The sequence below is a fragment of the Sinocyclocheilus rhinocerous genome, unplaced genomic scaffold (assembly GCF_001515625.1).
Source record: "Sinocyclocheilus rhinocerous isolate Xijiao unplaced genomic scaffold, SAMN03320098_v1.1 scaffold603, whole genome shotgun sequence".
Classification (NCBI taxonomy): domain Eukaryota; kingdom Metazoa; phylum Chordata; class Actinopteri; order Cypriniformes; family Cyprinidae; genus Sinocyclocheilus; species Sinocyclocheilus rhinocerous.
The window spans coordinates 2,045,631-2,059,853 of record NW_015656630.1 but is presented as its reverse complement, the minus strand read 5'-3'; the positions used below and the strand labels follow the sequence as shown (position 1 = coordinate 2,059,853).

At 39.2% G+C, this 14,223-nt stretch overlaps 1 protein-coding gene across 3 annotated transcripts in view; it reads right to left on the bottom strand.

Annotated features, from left to right (window-relative positions):
- The window catches only part of LOC107720667 (cell adhesion molecule 2-like), a 437,719-nt gene that overhangs the window by 210,511 nt on the left and 212,985 nt on the right, over positions 1-14,223 (bottom strand). For 2 of the 3 annotated variants that reach the window (XM_016528444.1, XM_016528445.1), the window contains exon 2: positions 8,677-8,694. The exons of the other annotated variant lie outside the window; for it this stretch is intronic. In XM_016528444.1, the coding sequence (XP_016383930.1) occupies positions 8,677-8,694 (18 nt within the window). The remainder of the gene's footprint in view (positions 1-8,676; positions 8,695-14,223) is intronic. 3 annotated transcript variants of the gene reach the window in all.

The following is a 14,223-nucleotide window of genomic DNA, read 5'->3' as shown; positions in this document are numbered from 1 at the left end:
GGCTCTGAACGCTCTGAACGCTCCTGGACTGGAGCATGTCCTGGAGTGGATTCCGTAAAATCCTGAACTGCAGAATTGGAAGAATTGGACCTTGTGAGCTCCTGGACTGGAACATGTCCTGGAGTGGACTCCGTGAGCTCCTGGACTGGAGCAGGCTCCGAAGTGGACCTTGTGAGCTCCTGGACTGGAGCATGTCCTGAAGTGGACTCCGTGAACTCCTGGACTGGAGCAGGCTCAGAATTGGTCCTTGTGAACTCCTGGACTGGAGCATATCCTGGAGTGGGCTCCGTGAGCTCCCGGACCGGAGCAGGCTCTGGAGTGGACTCCGTGCGCTCCCGGACCGGAGCAGGCTCTGGAGTGGACTCCGTGCGCTCCCGGACCGGAGCGGGCTCTGGAGTGGACTCCGTGCGCTCCCGGACTGGAGCGACTTTCTTAATTAGCTCTGAGAGCTCCTGAACTGGAGCGGGCTCTGAAGTGGACTCCGTGCGCTCCCGGACCGGAGCAGGCTCTGGAGTGGACTCCGTGCGCTCCCGGACCGGAGCAGGCTCTGGAGTGGACTCTGTGAGCTCCCAGACTGGAGCAACTTTCTTAATGAGCTCTGAGAGCTCCTGAACTGGAGCGGGCTCTGAAGTGGACCTTGTAAGCTCCCGGACTGGAGCGGGCTCCACTGTCCTCCTCCTCGCCCTCCGCCGCTCAGTGGGAGTCTGAAGGGTAGAGGTGGTGGGAAAATCCCTGCGGAAGGGTTCTGATTGGCCTGGTATTGCCCACTGACTTCGACTATGGAGATACTTGACGAAGCCCCAGAAATCCAGGATCCCGAGTACCTCCATTTCCCACTGGGGCAAAGGATCATCCAAACAGACATTAAAGAAGTTCTTAAGCGCAACCTCATTATAATTCAGCCCCACCGAAAACGTCCAAAAGGTCTGGGCAAAACCTCCAAACTCCATTCCCTGCTGCCTCAGAGCCATCAGAGCCCGGTGTCGAGCCACTCGCTCCTTCCCTGTAGCAGGAGGGGTAATCCGCATGTCCATAGTCCAAAACAAAAGCAAAAACCAAACAAACTGCTGGATCTTGTGGTGGCTGCAGTATTCTCTCACGGAACACTGAGAGAAAACAAAGTTAGATCCAAGTGCAGTAGGTTTATTAAAGTAACAAATATCCAAAAACAGAACAAAAACTAGGCAAAGGGTAAATTCAAAACACAGGGAACAGAAAACACGACATAACTCAAACAATACTGCAGCAAAGACAGACAGTGAGAGCATGGTATAAGTAGTGATGAAAGAGTAAATTGAAAGACAGACAGTGAGAGCATGGTATAAGTAGTGATGAAATGATGAGTAAATTGCCAACAGCTGATAATGATCAGAACAGAACGACAAAGCAAAGGACTATGGGAAACAAAACATGTAACACAGAAACAGGAAGAGAGCCCTCAAGTGGCCAGTCCAGGGCACCACAACCAGACACTGTGATAGCTTTAAGGTGAAATAAACTCTCCTCTAATCTCCTGAATTCCTTTAGCTGAGAAGGTATTTTAAAGAGGCAAGTGTTCAGACGACACAGTCGGGGAGAGTTGGAGACATACTAAATGATATTTTGAAGATCATTAGAATGAAGAACATGACAAAGAAGTCCCTTTTGTATGTGACTTGGCCTTTAACCAGTCTACAGACGGCTGGTGTCTCATAGCAACTGCAGGTGATGCTATGTATCTTACATTATAAGTCTGTTCTGAGGTCTTGAGCTTTAAGTTCTAGAAACAAAGAAAAATTTAAATGTATCAGAATTAGGGATGGGCGATATCTTATCGTTTGCGATATACCGGTAAAAATTCTCCCTACGATAAGAATTAGTCTTCCTGCGATAATAACGATAAAGTCTAGTTGTTGACATATTTCTGTGTGGGACAGTGCGGACCGACATCATGGAAAGCGGATGTGAAATTGAGGAGGAGTAGCCTATATCGCTAAATGAGGAGCGCGAGCTGTAACTGGTTTGGTTAGGGCTGTACAGTGCACAAAAAATCGGTCTGAATAAATGTACTACAGTAGCACGTGTGCGATACAGTTTTGCATGTGTATGAGCCTGTTTACAAACCTGTTGTCCAACAAAGATATAATTTATTGACATGCCTTTTCTCCAAATTAACTTAATAACATAGTCGAGTGTTTGAAATACTTCTTTTTGTGACCAGACGTGGTTTCATATTACAGAATGATAGTATTATATACAGTGATAAAGGCCATGTCGATTAACATTGCATTATAAATATACTTTCCTTATAAAAATACCCAAGATTGAAGAACACAGATAAACCATATATTTTGTGCAATCGTTTGTTTATTTTCCTCGAGTTTCATCAGTTAAAATGTCTCTACCTCCGTTGTGCGTTTTATTCAGCGATAACTGGATACCTTCCTGGAGCATCGTCAGTAGTATTTCTTCTGCTATGGATATGTGGAGTTTCTGTGCAAGAGCGCCCTCCGGCTTCCAGTATGAATTAATCAGTCTTTACATTATGTGTGAACTCATTAATGTTCACCCTATTTTGAGTAAAAATAGGAAAGATAACACTTTTCTTAAAAGAAACAGGATTCCCTGAATTATCGTCATTGATATCGTTAACGTAATAAATACCAGAAATATCGTGATATATTTTTAAGCCCATATCGCCCATCCCTAATCAGAATCATTTTCAGCCAAATGTTTACAAAAAGGTTTAACAAATTCTTGCATTAAAACACACACAAATAACAGAGAACATTATCTGTTAGCATTCCAGTGCTTGCCCGCACAGGAGGGCAGGTGTATGTGTGTGTGTTCATCATATGCGTGACACAAGTGAAAAACATGCTCATAGAAACCATTTTAAACTGATCTGGTCAACTCATTGGGGAAATATGCAGTGGACACAGATTTAATGTCAATAGCCAATCAAGTATAAAGGTAATAGAAGCCAGGCAGCGAGTATTCTGACCATGTAAATGCCCTCTGAGGCCTTCACCTCTTTGCTTTATTGATTTACAACTTTTTCCAGCCCTTCAGCAACCTTTATTGATTTCTCACTTTGTTACAATTATTGGTTATTTGTCCTGTACCTGAGCCAAGAGACATTCAGAAGAGAAGTGTTCATGGATATGGGTATTGAGACAACAAATAAAAAAATAAAAAAATATTACTCATGAATATTAATTTCATTACATGACACTCAACAAAAATTATTTAATAAAAAAAAAAACTTAAAATAAAATTGATGGGTATCAATAAATGTTGTCTTTCAAAACATTCTAGAACAAAAAAAAATGTTGCTAAAATAATAAAGTTACTTAAAAAGGACTTTAAATATATTCCAATTAAATAAAAGTATATTTAGTTTCCAAAAAAAATTGTGTAAATAAAATAATAAATTGTTTATTTCCAAAAATAAATAAATCAATAAATAATATTTAAAAACTTTGCTTCTGAAACTTTAACAAAAACATATCGTTAAAAATAATAAAATATAGAAATAACTTTTTAATGTACAAAAAATGTTTAATAAAATAACAAAAGTATTTTAAAAATAAATAAATAAAATATTTAATTTTTTTATTTTTTTATTTTTTGGCTCAGAGCCTCTGAAAACATCCCCAGTTGGAATCTGAACTGCTGGCCTGATCGAGGCGGTTAAAAATATTTGTGACTGTCGAGCCCTGACAAGGTCACTGCAATCACCGTGTACGTTCCTCCATGGTTCTGTGTAATCGTCTTAACCTGAAACAATTTCCGACAATAACATGCGACCATAAGCCAACACTATTAGAGATAATGAGACATTTATTCAAATGTGATTGCATGACTCTCCAACCTAATCTGGGTTAAATTCAAACACACATTAAAAGGCCCTGCAGCGGCTTTGTCTGAACGAGATTGTGACTATGGCGACAGAGTGTGTTGGGTTAATTACGGCCGTCGTCCACTATTAGCGATGACGAGGCCACATTCCACCGGTCTGTTCCGATAACTTTCGGCCAGCGTTGTAATGAATTGCAATTCAGAGCGGAGAGGAAGCTGCATATCAAAAACAATTAGACTCGATCAGACTGACTCATAATCACTCTAATTATCCGTATTTGCATCCTGATTAAATACGTATCTGCTATGATACAATGCCACAGTGTATTTATTTGAGACAAACTGCAGGATGGCGAGATAAAGAGACAAATGAAGAAATATCGGGAGGATACAATAACCTCGCAACACCGGGGCAGTTTTTCAGAGCCTTTCCAGCCCTCGTTGACAATTACTGACAACTAAATCACAGCCTGATAACAGGAAATCATCTTACCAGATCATTCCGTGTAACACCTCATGATTTGAGACGGCCCGGTCACTTTGTGTCATTCAGTGACTGTCAAGCTCAGACCAAGCAGCTACGGAAATTGCTAGGGAAGAAATGGGCATGGAAAAACCGGGATATGCTGTTCAAAGAAGAGAAACCTGGTTCCATCAGAGAGAGGAGAGATAAATGGATTCTATGTAAAGATTGAGAGAGAAGGAGAGAAAGACAGCACAGGTGTGAGACAGACCGAGCGAGAGAAACAGGAAATGCCTCTCAACTCTGTGATTTAACGGTCCGGAGAGCCATGCCCGGCGGCAGACGGGGAAACAGTTGGCATGCCTCTCATTACAGTGTCATGCTAGTGTCCCTCTCTCTCTCTTTGCCACCTGTCCAGCATACCTAATGCCACCCTGGCATTTCAAATCACCACATCATCAAAGTGAGCGAAGGTGGGGCGTCACCCCAGACTGGCAGAGAAGAGATGGGAAGTTGTCTATTGCCATATGTTTTTGCCCTTCCAAACCACAGGTCATTACTGCCAATGTAATTTACATTTTCATTATTTAAGTTTAATTAACCAGTCTATGTGGTCCCTCTTATGGGCCAAGAGCTTGATCCTGACAGAAGCCGAGGGTCTTTAGAAGTGCTAAGCGTTTGTGAGATCACAGAAAAGCAGTCTGTAATCACATCGTCTCCACAGAATGCTCAACACAGTGTCTGACAAAACTGTTGGACAGCATCAAACCCCAACAGCTTGACATGGAGACAGTACCTTCTTCACAATGTGCCATTATAAGTAGCATTGGGAATCAAGAACTGCTACAGTTTTAAATAAATACTAGAACCAAATAATGTTATGTACAGCAAACAATTCCTGAACAGCTCTTTATAGTCAACAGTAACATACAAGCACGACTAATGAAGTCCATTTCCCAAGTTAATGACTCCTATGAGTGATTCTTTTTAAAGAATCAAAAACATCTAGGAAGTCTGATTCCTAAATCGAATGACTCTTATGAACAGTTGTTTTTAGTGAATTGAACAACATAGGTATTGGTCAGTGAAGTCTGACTCCTTTATGAGCTAATGATCATGAGCTAATGAATCTTACAAATGTCTCTTTTTAGTGAATCATACATATTCAGATCAATAAGTGAAGTCTGCTTCTCAAGCCAAAGACTCTTGAAGTTCTCAAGCATGACTAATGAAGTCAGTTTCCCAAGTTAATGACTCCTATGAGTGATTCTTTTTAGGGAATCAAAAGCATACAGGAAGTCTGGTTTCAGAGTGAATGACCCTTATGAGTGTGTTCTTTATAATGAATCATAATAATGCAAGAAGTCTGATTCCCAGGTGAATGGCTCTTATGAGTGGTTGCTTTTAGTGAATCAAAAAGAAATATTCAGCACAACCAGTGAAGTCTGATTATCAAGCTGATGACTCTTTCGAGATGGTTCTTTTTAGTCTGATTCCTTAGCAAATTACTTATCAACAGTTTGTTTTATTAAATCAGAAACTAACAGTGTGGCTTATGAACCGGTTCTTTTAAGTGCATGAAAAACAAAGATTGACAAGTGATGTCCAATTGTTGAACAAAAGACTCTTATGAATAGTTCATTTGAGTGAATCAAAAACAGTGTGGTTCTAGTCATGCTGTGATTTTGAGTCACTAAAAGAAAACTGGACTTCACTGGTAAAATTGATTCAAAAGCAACCAGTGTAGTCTGATTACCATACAAACTATTGTTTTTATTCCCATCCCTAAATATAATACATGGAAAAATGCAGATTCTGTCAAGATAGGACAAGATTCGGATAGTCAACAGCAGGAGAGCTGTAATGTAACACTAGCACAACCTTTTAATAGCCTTCCCACAATCAATATGCACATTACAACTCCTGTATAATTCAATACGCATATAATTCAATACGTTCCTTGAGCTAAAAAGCCTCCTTGGTTATATTAAGAATGATATGAAACCATATCACACATTTCAGTTCTTAAATTTCAACCCTCTGTGGACATAAACATCCAAGCGTCCATGTAATCAGAAACTTTTTTGTTTGAACTTTCTGCTATTCCCTCCCCTCCACTATTCCCTAGTATCAAGGCCTTATGGGAAATGTAGTCCATGCTTGTCATACTGAAGAGTCTGTCTTCTCAGGTGTACGTTTTTTATTTGTATTTTCTTTCCATTCTCTACAATATTCTGCAAGGCGACAGTGTCCTAAATGCAATTACTGTACACAGCAGAGCGGAACGGAGAGTGTCCGCGGGGATCGCCGGTAAACAGGATGCAGTCAGGGGGTGCAGGAGTTCTGCTCTACCTAATTTAATTGGTACGGCTACTCAGCTAGCCCCAGTTGACCGCTACATGGAATCATTGTTAAGAATACGTTTAAAATCACCCCAGGCTATACTGATGCACCTTTTTTCCTCAAGATCCCTTTGTGTTGACGTTTTTTTTTTATTACTTTCTCTTTGTCCCAGGGAGGATCTGTCATCGTCATGATGAGTTTATAAGGACGATATTAAGAGCGTAAACAGTGATGGTACCGCTGAGATGAAAAATAAAGACGAAACATGGTTTGAGGGGAAGAGAGAAAGTGTGACAGAGAAAGAGAGGACGGTAACCAAAGTCTGTTTATTAGTCGTATGATGCACAAGAAAAAATATTGCACCTAATTAAGTATGTGCAAGGTTTCTTTACTTTTTAGCTTCAAAATACATTAAGTTTTTAAGTGTTAATCACTCAAAATGATTAAGGATAAACTGAAGCGGTGAAGAATATGCATATTGCTTATGCCCTTGTTTATGATGTTTAATTATGTATACTCAATGCATGGGAACTTACAGGGACATATGACAGCTGTTTTTAAGAATGATTATAGGTTTACGTTTATTTGAGTATTGCAGATGTTGCTTTGTTACAAACTTGTTCCCTGTTGAAGTGTAGCCATTTCTCGCCCAACTTACAAAAAACCATCTTACAAAAAAATGCCGTTTTTGGGAAGAACTGACTGTTTGCAATTGCTGTTTCAGAGTCCAGTCAAGATGTTATTTCTAAACGAAACATTTATTAGTAACTTTTAGACAAACAAACAGAAAAACAAATAAATAAATAAAAGTAGTTTGAGGTCAGTGTATATGTATGTATATATATATATATATTTTTTTTAATTAATTAATTTATTTTTTTTATAGAATTTATTTATATATAATTTTTTTTAGATTTATGTTTCAAATAAATGCTGGGTAATGGCCACTGAAAATGCTTTACCATCACAAGGAATAAATTAAATTTTAAAATAAAACAAAACAGAAAATAGATATTTAAAATTGTAATAACAGTTCATAATGTTACTGTTTTTATTGTATTTTTTAATCAAATAAATGCCTTGTTGAGAATAAGAGATTTATATTATAAATATTAAAAAACAAAAACAAAAATCTCCAAACTTTTGAACAGTTATAAATAGCATATATCAATAATTATAACTGGTTTACGATTTAGTTTTTTTTTTACACATATTTACACACGCACACAAAAATAACTTGTACACAATTAACATAATTAAAATAACAACTACACAATTTCTGAGACCTTACTTATAACAGCTCTGAAGAAACCATGCATATTGTGAATCAATTCTAGATGTCTTCTAAAGACAGCAGCTGATTGCTTGTCATCCAAAACGAATATACTAAAAATGTAGATAGCAGTTAGTTGGAAGTGAAAGATACAGTCAAAAACCAAAACAAAAACAGAAAAACTGCTAAAACTGTTTAACAGTGCCAAATATGTCCTCTGAGACAATCCCATCGGCACCATCTCACTTCCTTCCCCAGAGCCTCATCCACCAAGTCATGCTCTTCAATTACTACATGCTTCTGTTCATCACACGACTCATTCATCTAAATATTACTTTTGCTCTCAAAATAGGAAAACTATTTTTTTTTTAAAACAACACAAGCTCATATGTACATTAATCTCCCTGACAATGGGATCCAGACCCTGGAAACAATCGTCCCGTATTCTGAGCGGGCTCATTAGCTGATTCTCTGATACTTCTACAGAATGCCGGATGATCTTCACGTCTCATCTCGAGGCTGTGTCGGCCGTCACAGCAGAAGCCCACACTCATCACTAGAACATTCCAATTACCATAACAACAAACCCATCTCTCACATCGCCAACTTCCTCTAATTTGAGGCATTGTCAGATTAGCGCTTGACTTCTTGCCTTCCCTAAATGGCATTACAGCATTTGTAAAACCACAAAACAGCCTCAGCAGATGACGTCTGATGACGTTCAGCGGAATAAAGGAGGATTTGAAACCGTGCTTACCTGAAACGGCGAGAATATCTGATCAGCCGAGCAGCACACGAGGAGAGAGAGAGAGAAAGAGATGGTGATTAAACCCAGGTAATCAATCAATGTTAAATCATTATGACCATTAGATTTAATCACCGTTAAATCCAATTAACTAGCCATTAAAGGGACTTCTTCAGGTGGTCAGCATTCCTGCGATGAAAACTGTCACGCAACTGCAGTGACATTACAAAAGTACATCAATTATTCCTTGACAAGAACTACTTCATTCAACGTAGAGGAAACACGTTAAAAGGAAGGCTGCTACTAATTATTCATGGTGGAATGAATACTTAATTTATTGAAATTTAACATTAGTTCTCTGGAGCAGCCTTGTTTATTTATTCATAAAAAGCTTAAAGGGATAGTTCACCCAAAAATTAATATTACTCCATGATATACTCACCCTCAAGCCATCCTAGGTGTATATTACTTTCTTCTTTCAGACAAATACAATCAGAGTTCTAATAAAAATATCCGGGCTCTTCCAAGCTTTATAATGGCAGTGAATAGTGGTTAAGATTTTAAAGCCCAAAAAAGTGCATCTATCCATTATAAAAATAATCCAACTGGCACCAAAAGGTTAATAAAGGCCTTCTGAAGGGAAGTTATGTGTTTGTATAAGAAAAAAATATATATATTTAAAACTTAATAAACCATAATCATTATAATATAATAAACAGCAAAGGAAAACTAGTCTCCTCTTGGCTTATATTGAAATTATCTGACATTTTTCTTACACAAATGCACCGCTTCGCTTCAGAAGGCCTTTATTAACCCCCTGGAGTCATGTGGAGCACTTTTTATGATGGATGGATTTACTTTTTTGGGCTTCAAAATCTCGACCCCCATTGACTGCCATTATAAAGCTTGGAAGAGCCAGGCCATTTTTTAATATAACTCTGATTGTATTCGTCTGAAAGAAGAAAGTCATATACACCTATGATGGCTTGAGGGTAAGTACATCATGAGGTAATTTTCATTTTTGGGTGAACTATCCCTTTAATGTCATTCTGCATATATGGATATATTTCTTTCCTGTTTACAAAATCAAGCTAATCATATTTGCTGCAAAAGAACGGCTCTCCAAGTTTAGATGTTGAGAGGAATAAGTATGGAAATATGAATGGTTGACCGCTTGTGATTATGCAGATTGCAAATTGAATTTAATGTGCTCATTAATAGAGGTGAAGTCAATGTGCGTCTGTTTGGGTTAGGGGTAGTTTATGGTAATTATAATTAGCTGTATTTACATTTTGAAACCAGTGATACAGACTCATCAGAGGCAGAAAAGGTGAGTCAGGATGATGTTCCCTTTCATGGGAACGTCGAACTGCGTCCTCTAGGGGTCGCTATGGGGAACGCCTCGTCGTGACCCGTGTCTGAAGCACACATTAAAAAAACACCAACTTGTTGGCCGGCGACAGCCATGACGTCACTACCGGTGCGACTGTGTAGCTCCCGGCGCTTATTTATACTATAGTCGCACCGGTAGTGACGTCATGGCTGTCGCCGGAAGTGAAAGAAGAGTTTTTTCAATGTATGCTTCAGACACGGGTCACGACGAGGCGTTCCCCATAGCGACTCCTAGAGGACGCAGTGTCTCGTTCCCTACTCAGGGAACCATGGTTACATAAGTAACCTGAGACGTTTCCACTCGACACCTTATAAGTTTTTCATAAGACAAATAAGATAGGCAGAACTTTAGAAAGATGGATAGAACAAACAATAAAATGATGGGTTAAACTGAAACAACCACCAGGCTGTAAGATTTATTGCTTATACACACAAATCTGACAACACATACGGTCAGTTTGTGAGAGAAAGAGGAAACCGTAACCAAAAAAGCACTGACAAAAGACTAAGAATGGCCTTTGGAGGGCAGGTGGATTGGAAAAACCAGGACATCGGCCATCGGGGGAACGTGAGGGTGTCAGTAATCAGGTGGATAAGGGTGAAGAGAGCCGGACTGCTTGCCACAAAGTATCTCTGTCAAGGTTCTGTGTGACACCTGGTCTACCAAAACATGAGCCCAAAACACAGGGCCGTGTGCCCTGACACTGCAATTACCACAGCCATGATTAAAGAACAGAGCAAAAACTCACTGATGAGTGCACTGTGATGCATAATAAACATCTATTTCGCTCGTTTTGAGGTTTAAAGCACCATAAGGTTATTCAGACAATCTGGCTTTATTTTGCATCTGGCACCGAAGCCCTCTGAGGTCCTATTCATCTCTTTATTCCAACCCAGAATCCTTTGCTGCCTTGCTGCTAAGTGGTGAGAAAAGTGCATACACTAGACTCATTTCTGTAAGACTGACAATCTAAAGCAATCTACACACCCCTCTTATTAGAATGAGTGACATTAGTTACGCTCACTTTACTGAAGTAACCACACTGTACCACAAACCCCGCTAAAAGGATGTTAGCACCCTTGCTACGCATTCATAACCAAATATCTGCATAGATATGAATGAATATGGATTCCAGGAGATTAGGCGGACTTCCACACACACTAACACAAACACATTCACACACTCTCACTTTCTCCAAACACTGGCACAGTGATTGTTCTCTGCACGTTCATGCTGATGGTGCACATTATGCCCACTAGGAATGAAGGAAATAAAAAAAAGTGAAACATAAAAAAATGTAATACAAGAAGCAATCTGTGCTGGCAAAATGTGAGATATATACACATGCAACATATTACACACACTACTATTCAAAAGTGTGAGGGTCAGTAAAATGTTGTTTTTGAAGTTTTTATGCTCACTAAAGCTGCATATGTTTAATCAAAAATACATTAAAAAAGTAATATTGTAAAATATTATTACAATTTAAAATAACTATATTTACTCCTGTGATGCAAGGCTGAATTTTCAGTAGCCTTTACTCCAGTCTTTAGTGTGGCATGATTCCTCAGAAATCACTCTAATATATATTTTCTTATTATCAATGTTCATAAATAAATAATGTAATAAAAATACATTTTACAATAATATGTAAAAAAAAAATAATTAAGAAAATAATGCATTATTTTTTTTAACAATTTATTCGAACAATTCGTCAATTATTCATTATTTAACAAATTCTGCAGAAGTATTGTTTGTATATATATTTTTAAATGATTTATAAGGTCAAAGTTCAGTTTGAACCTGCATACATGACAGGCTATGTTCAGCACAATAGCATTGGTGTCTTGTCTTGACGGATATTTCTTGACAGATATTTCTTCCATCACAAACCGTATAATCACACACGCTGAGAATAAAGGAAATGACCCGTCATTTCTGTGATTGTGCTGCCATTTTCAGACGTTAATTCCATTTCCTGTGAACTCTCAAAGCAGCTAATCACACACTGAGGAAATGGCTCACAATGCCCAACAGGTGGTCTTCAGAATTACACAGCTCACAAAGATCAAGCCTCCACAGCCAAGCGATTAAAAAATGAACACGTATTCCGTTCCTCAACTGGGGTCACAACCCCTTGCTTGGAAAGTGTCACAGTCAGCAGGGATACAACGATGCTAAATGCAAATAACAAAATGCAACTAACCATATAATCGAGGATTCAAAAGTGACCTGATCAACCTGTGATCTTCCCTTAACACAGTAGTGGGAAATCAAGCCACATCAATTGCCGTTCCTTTCAACTAGGGTTGTGCCGATAGACGATAGTATCGTGTATCGACGATAGTCAGAGATATCGACGATAGCACATGTCTTTGTCGATAGTCAAGACGGTATTAGGCTCATTCTCCTATAAATGTATTAAACTATTATTATTATTATTATTAGGCGCCCTATTATAATTCGGCTATTTCACTTCAGCACCGCATTTCACACTCGCGCAAATGAGGATTAGAGCCTGTAGCTGGTGAAGGAGTCTCCAACCACAAACACAGACGTACATCGTTTGCTGATATAAGGTATTTCATTGCATTTTAACAAGTAATCTGAACGGCCTATATATGTGCAATATTTTAACCGAGCCCTCACTAACTGAGTTTAACGCCACAGTTATGTTAGAACGCATCTCATCCTTGTTTCTGTGGCGGCGCGTTGGGCTCGTCATGGGGCGAACGGTCCTGAGCGCTGTATGACTGATGTATCCGTTCAATTTAACTTTACTCCAAATATATGAACTTACCTGTTTTAAATACGTTTATATTTAACGTGTTCGTTTATGTTCAATATTTAGTGTTCAACTGTTGGTCTTTAAAATAAATCTACTTTTGATTTTCACCGTTGACTGCAGACCTTTTAGACTGATAACGTCCGTGCTCTGATGCGGCACAGGACTTGCGGCCCTAATAGCGATGTATGACTGTTGTATCCGAATATATATGAAATAGCTGTTTTAAATATTTTTATATTTAACATGTCAGTTTATCAGTGTGTTTGAAAGAATATTATTTTGATTATTGGTGCTTTCATAGGCTCCCTCTCGCGTGCCCGCGCGGTTTAAAACACCACATAGTTATGAAATAGCCTATGATAAGTACAGAGTCTCTCTCTTGCCCCCACCCACCCATGCACGATAATATCGTGCATCGGCGATCTCACGGGCTGGCGATATGACGATTTGAAAAATGACCATATCGCCCAACACTACTTTCAACCACACAAATTGTCTCCAACATTTCCTTTCTCTTTCATCCCTGGCTCCCCATCACTCCTATTGGCAGAGCCATTATATTGGGTTGGCAGCGGCATCAGCGGATTTTGGCTGGCACCAGATTTTCATCAAGATCAGCAGTGATTTCGAGAGGGCGAGGCTAAACTGCCCGTTTCCCACCATGAGCTGGCACCACAGTCAATGCAAAAGGTCTCTTACAGGCAGAACCGCCGCCAAATGGGGTCCGCTGGAGTCCAGAACACTGAGCGAGACAGAGTGAGGCTCAGTCCCACAGAACACAGCACCTGCTGACCACTGCATGGAGGCGCAGCGGGGCATTGGGTGACCTTTGAGGGTGGAGATCCATCACAGCAGCCGAGTACACAACATTGATGCATTATTTCGGAGAGAACAGTATGAATACATCAGCAGTTTTAATAATCTTATTTTAGATATAGAATAGGGCTGCTGGAATAGGGGTTGACAATGAAAGGGTTAACTGAATATTCTATAAGCTGCTGTGAAATATCAAAGTGGATCATCTGTAGTTCCCGTCTGAGCGCTCGATGTGGCGTCTCATTGATGTTATGGTGCATCATACGAATACAAAGACAGTTCTGATATTCAAGCTGACTGTATTCATGACAGTATAAGCAAATCAGCCACGGCAACCTTTCAAATACATTTTCAAGAGTTGTTTGGGAATCAAACAAATCCCAGTTTCGAAACGATACACAAAGATGCACCGCAATTTAGTCATACGGAAATAAATAATGACTCTTGAAGCTGCAAGACGCGTAGGAGAATATTATCCAGAATGTGATAATTACTTAATTGCAGGTTTATAAATGAAAACAAATTGAGATTTCCATGTCTGTGTGCTTTTTTTTTTTTTTTT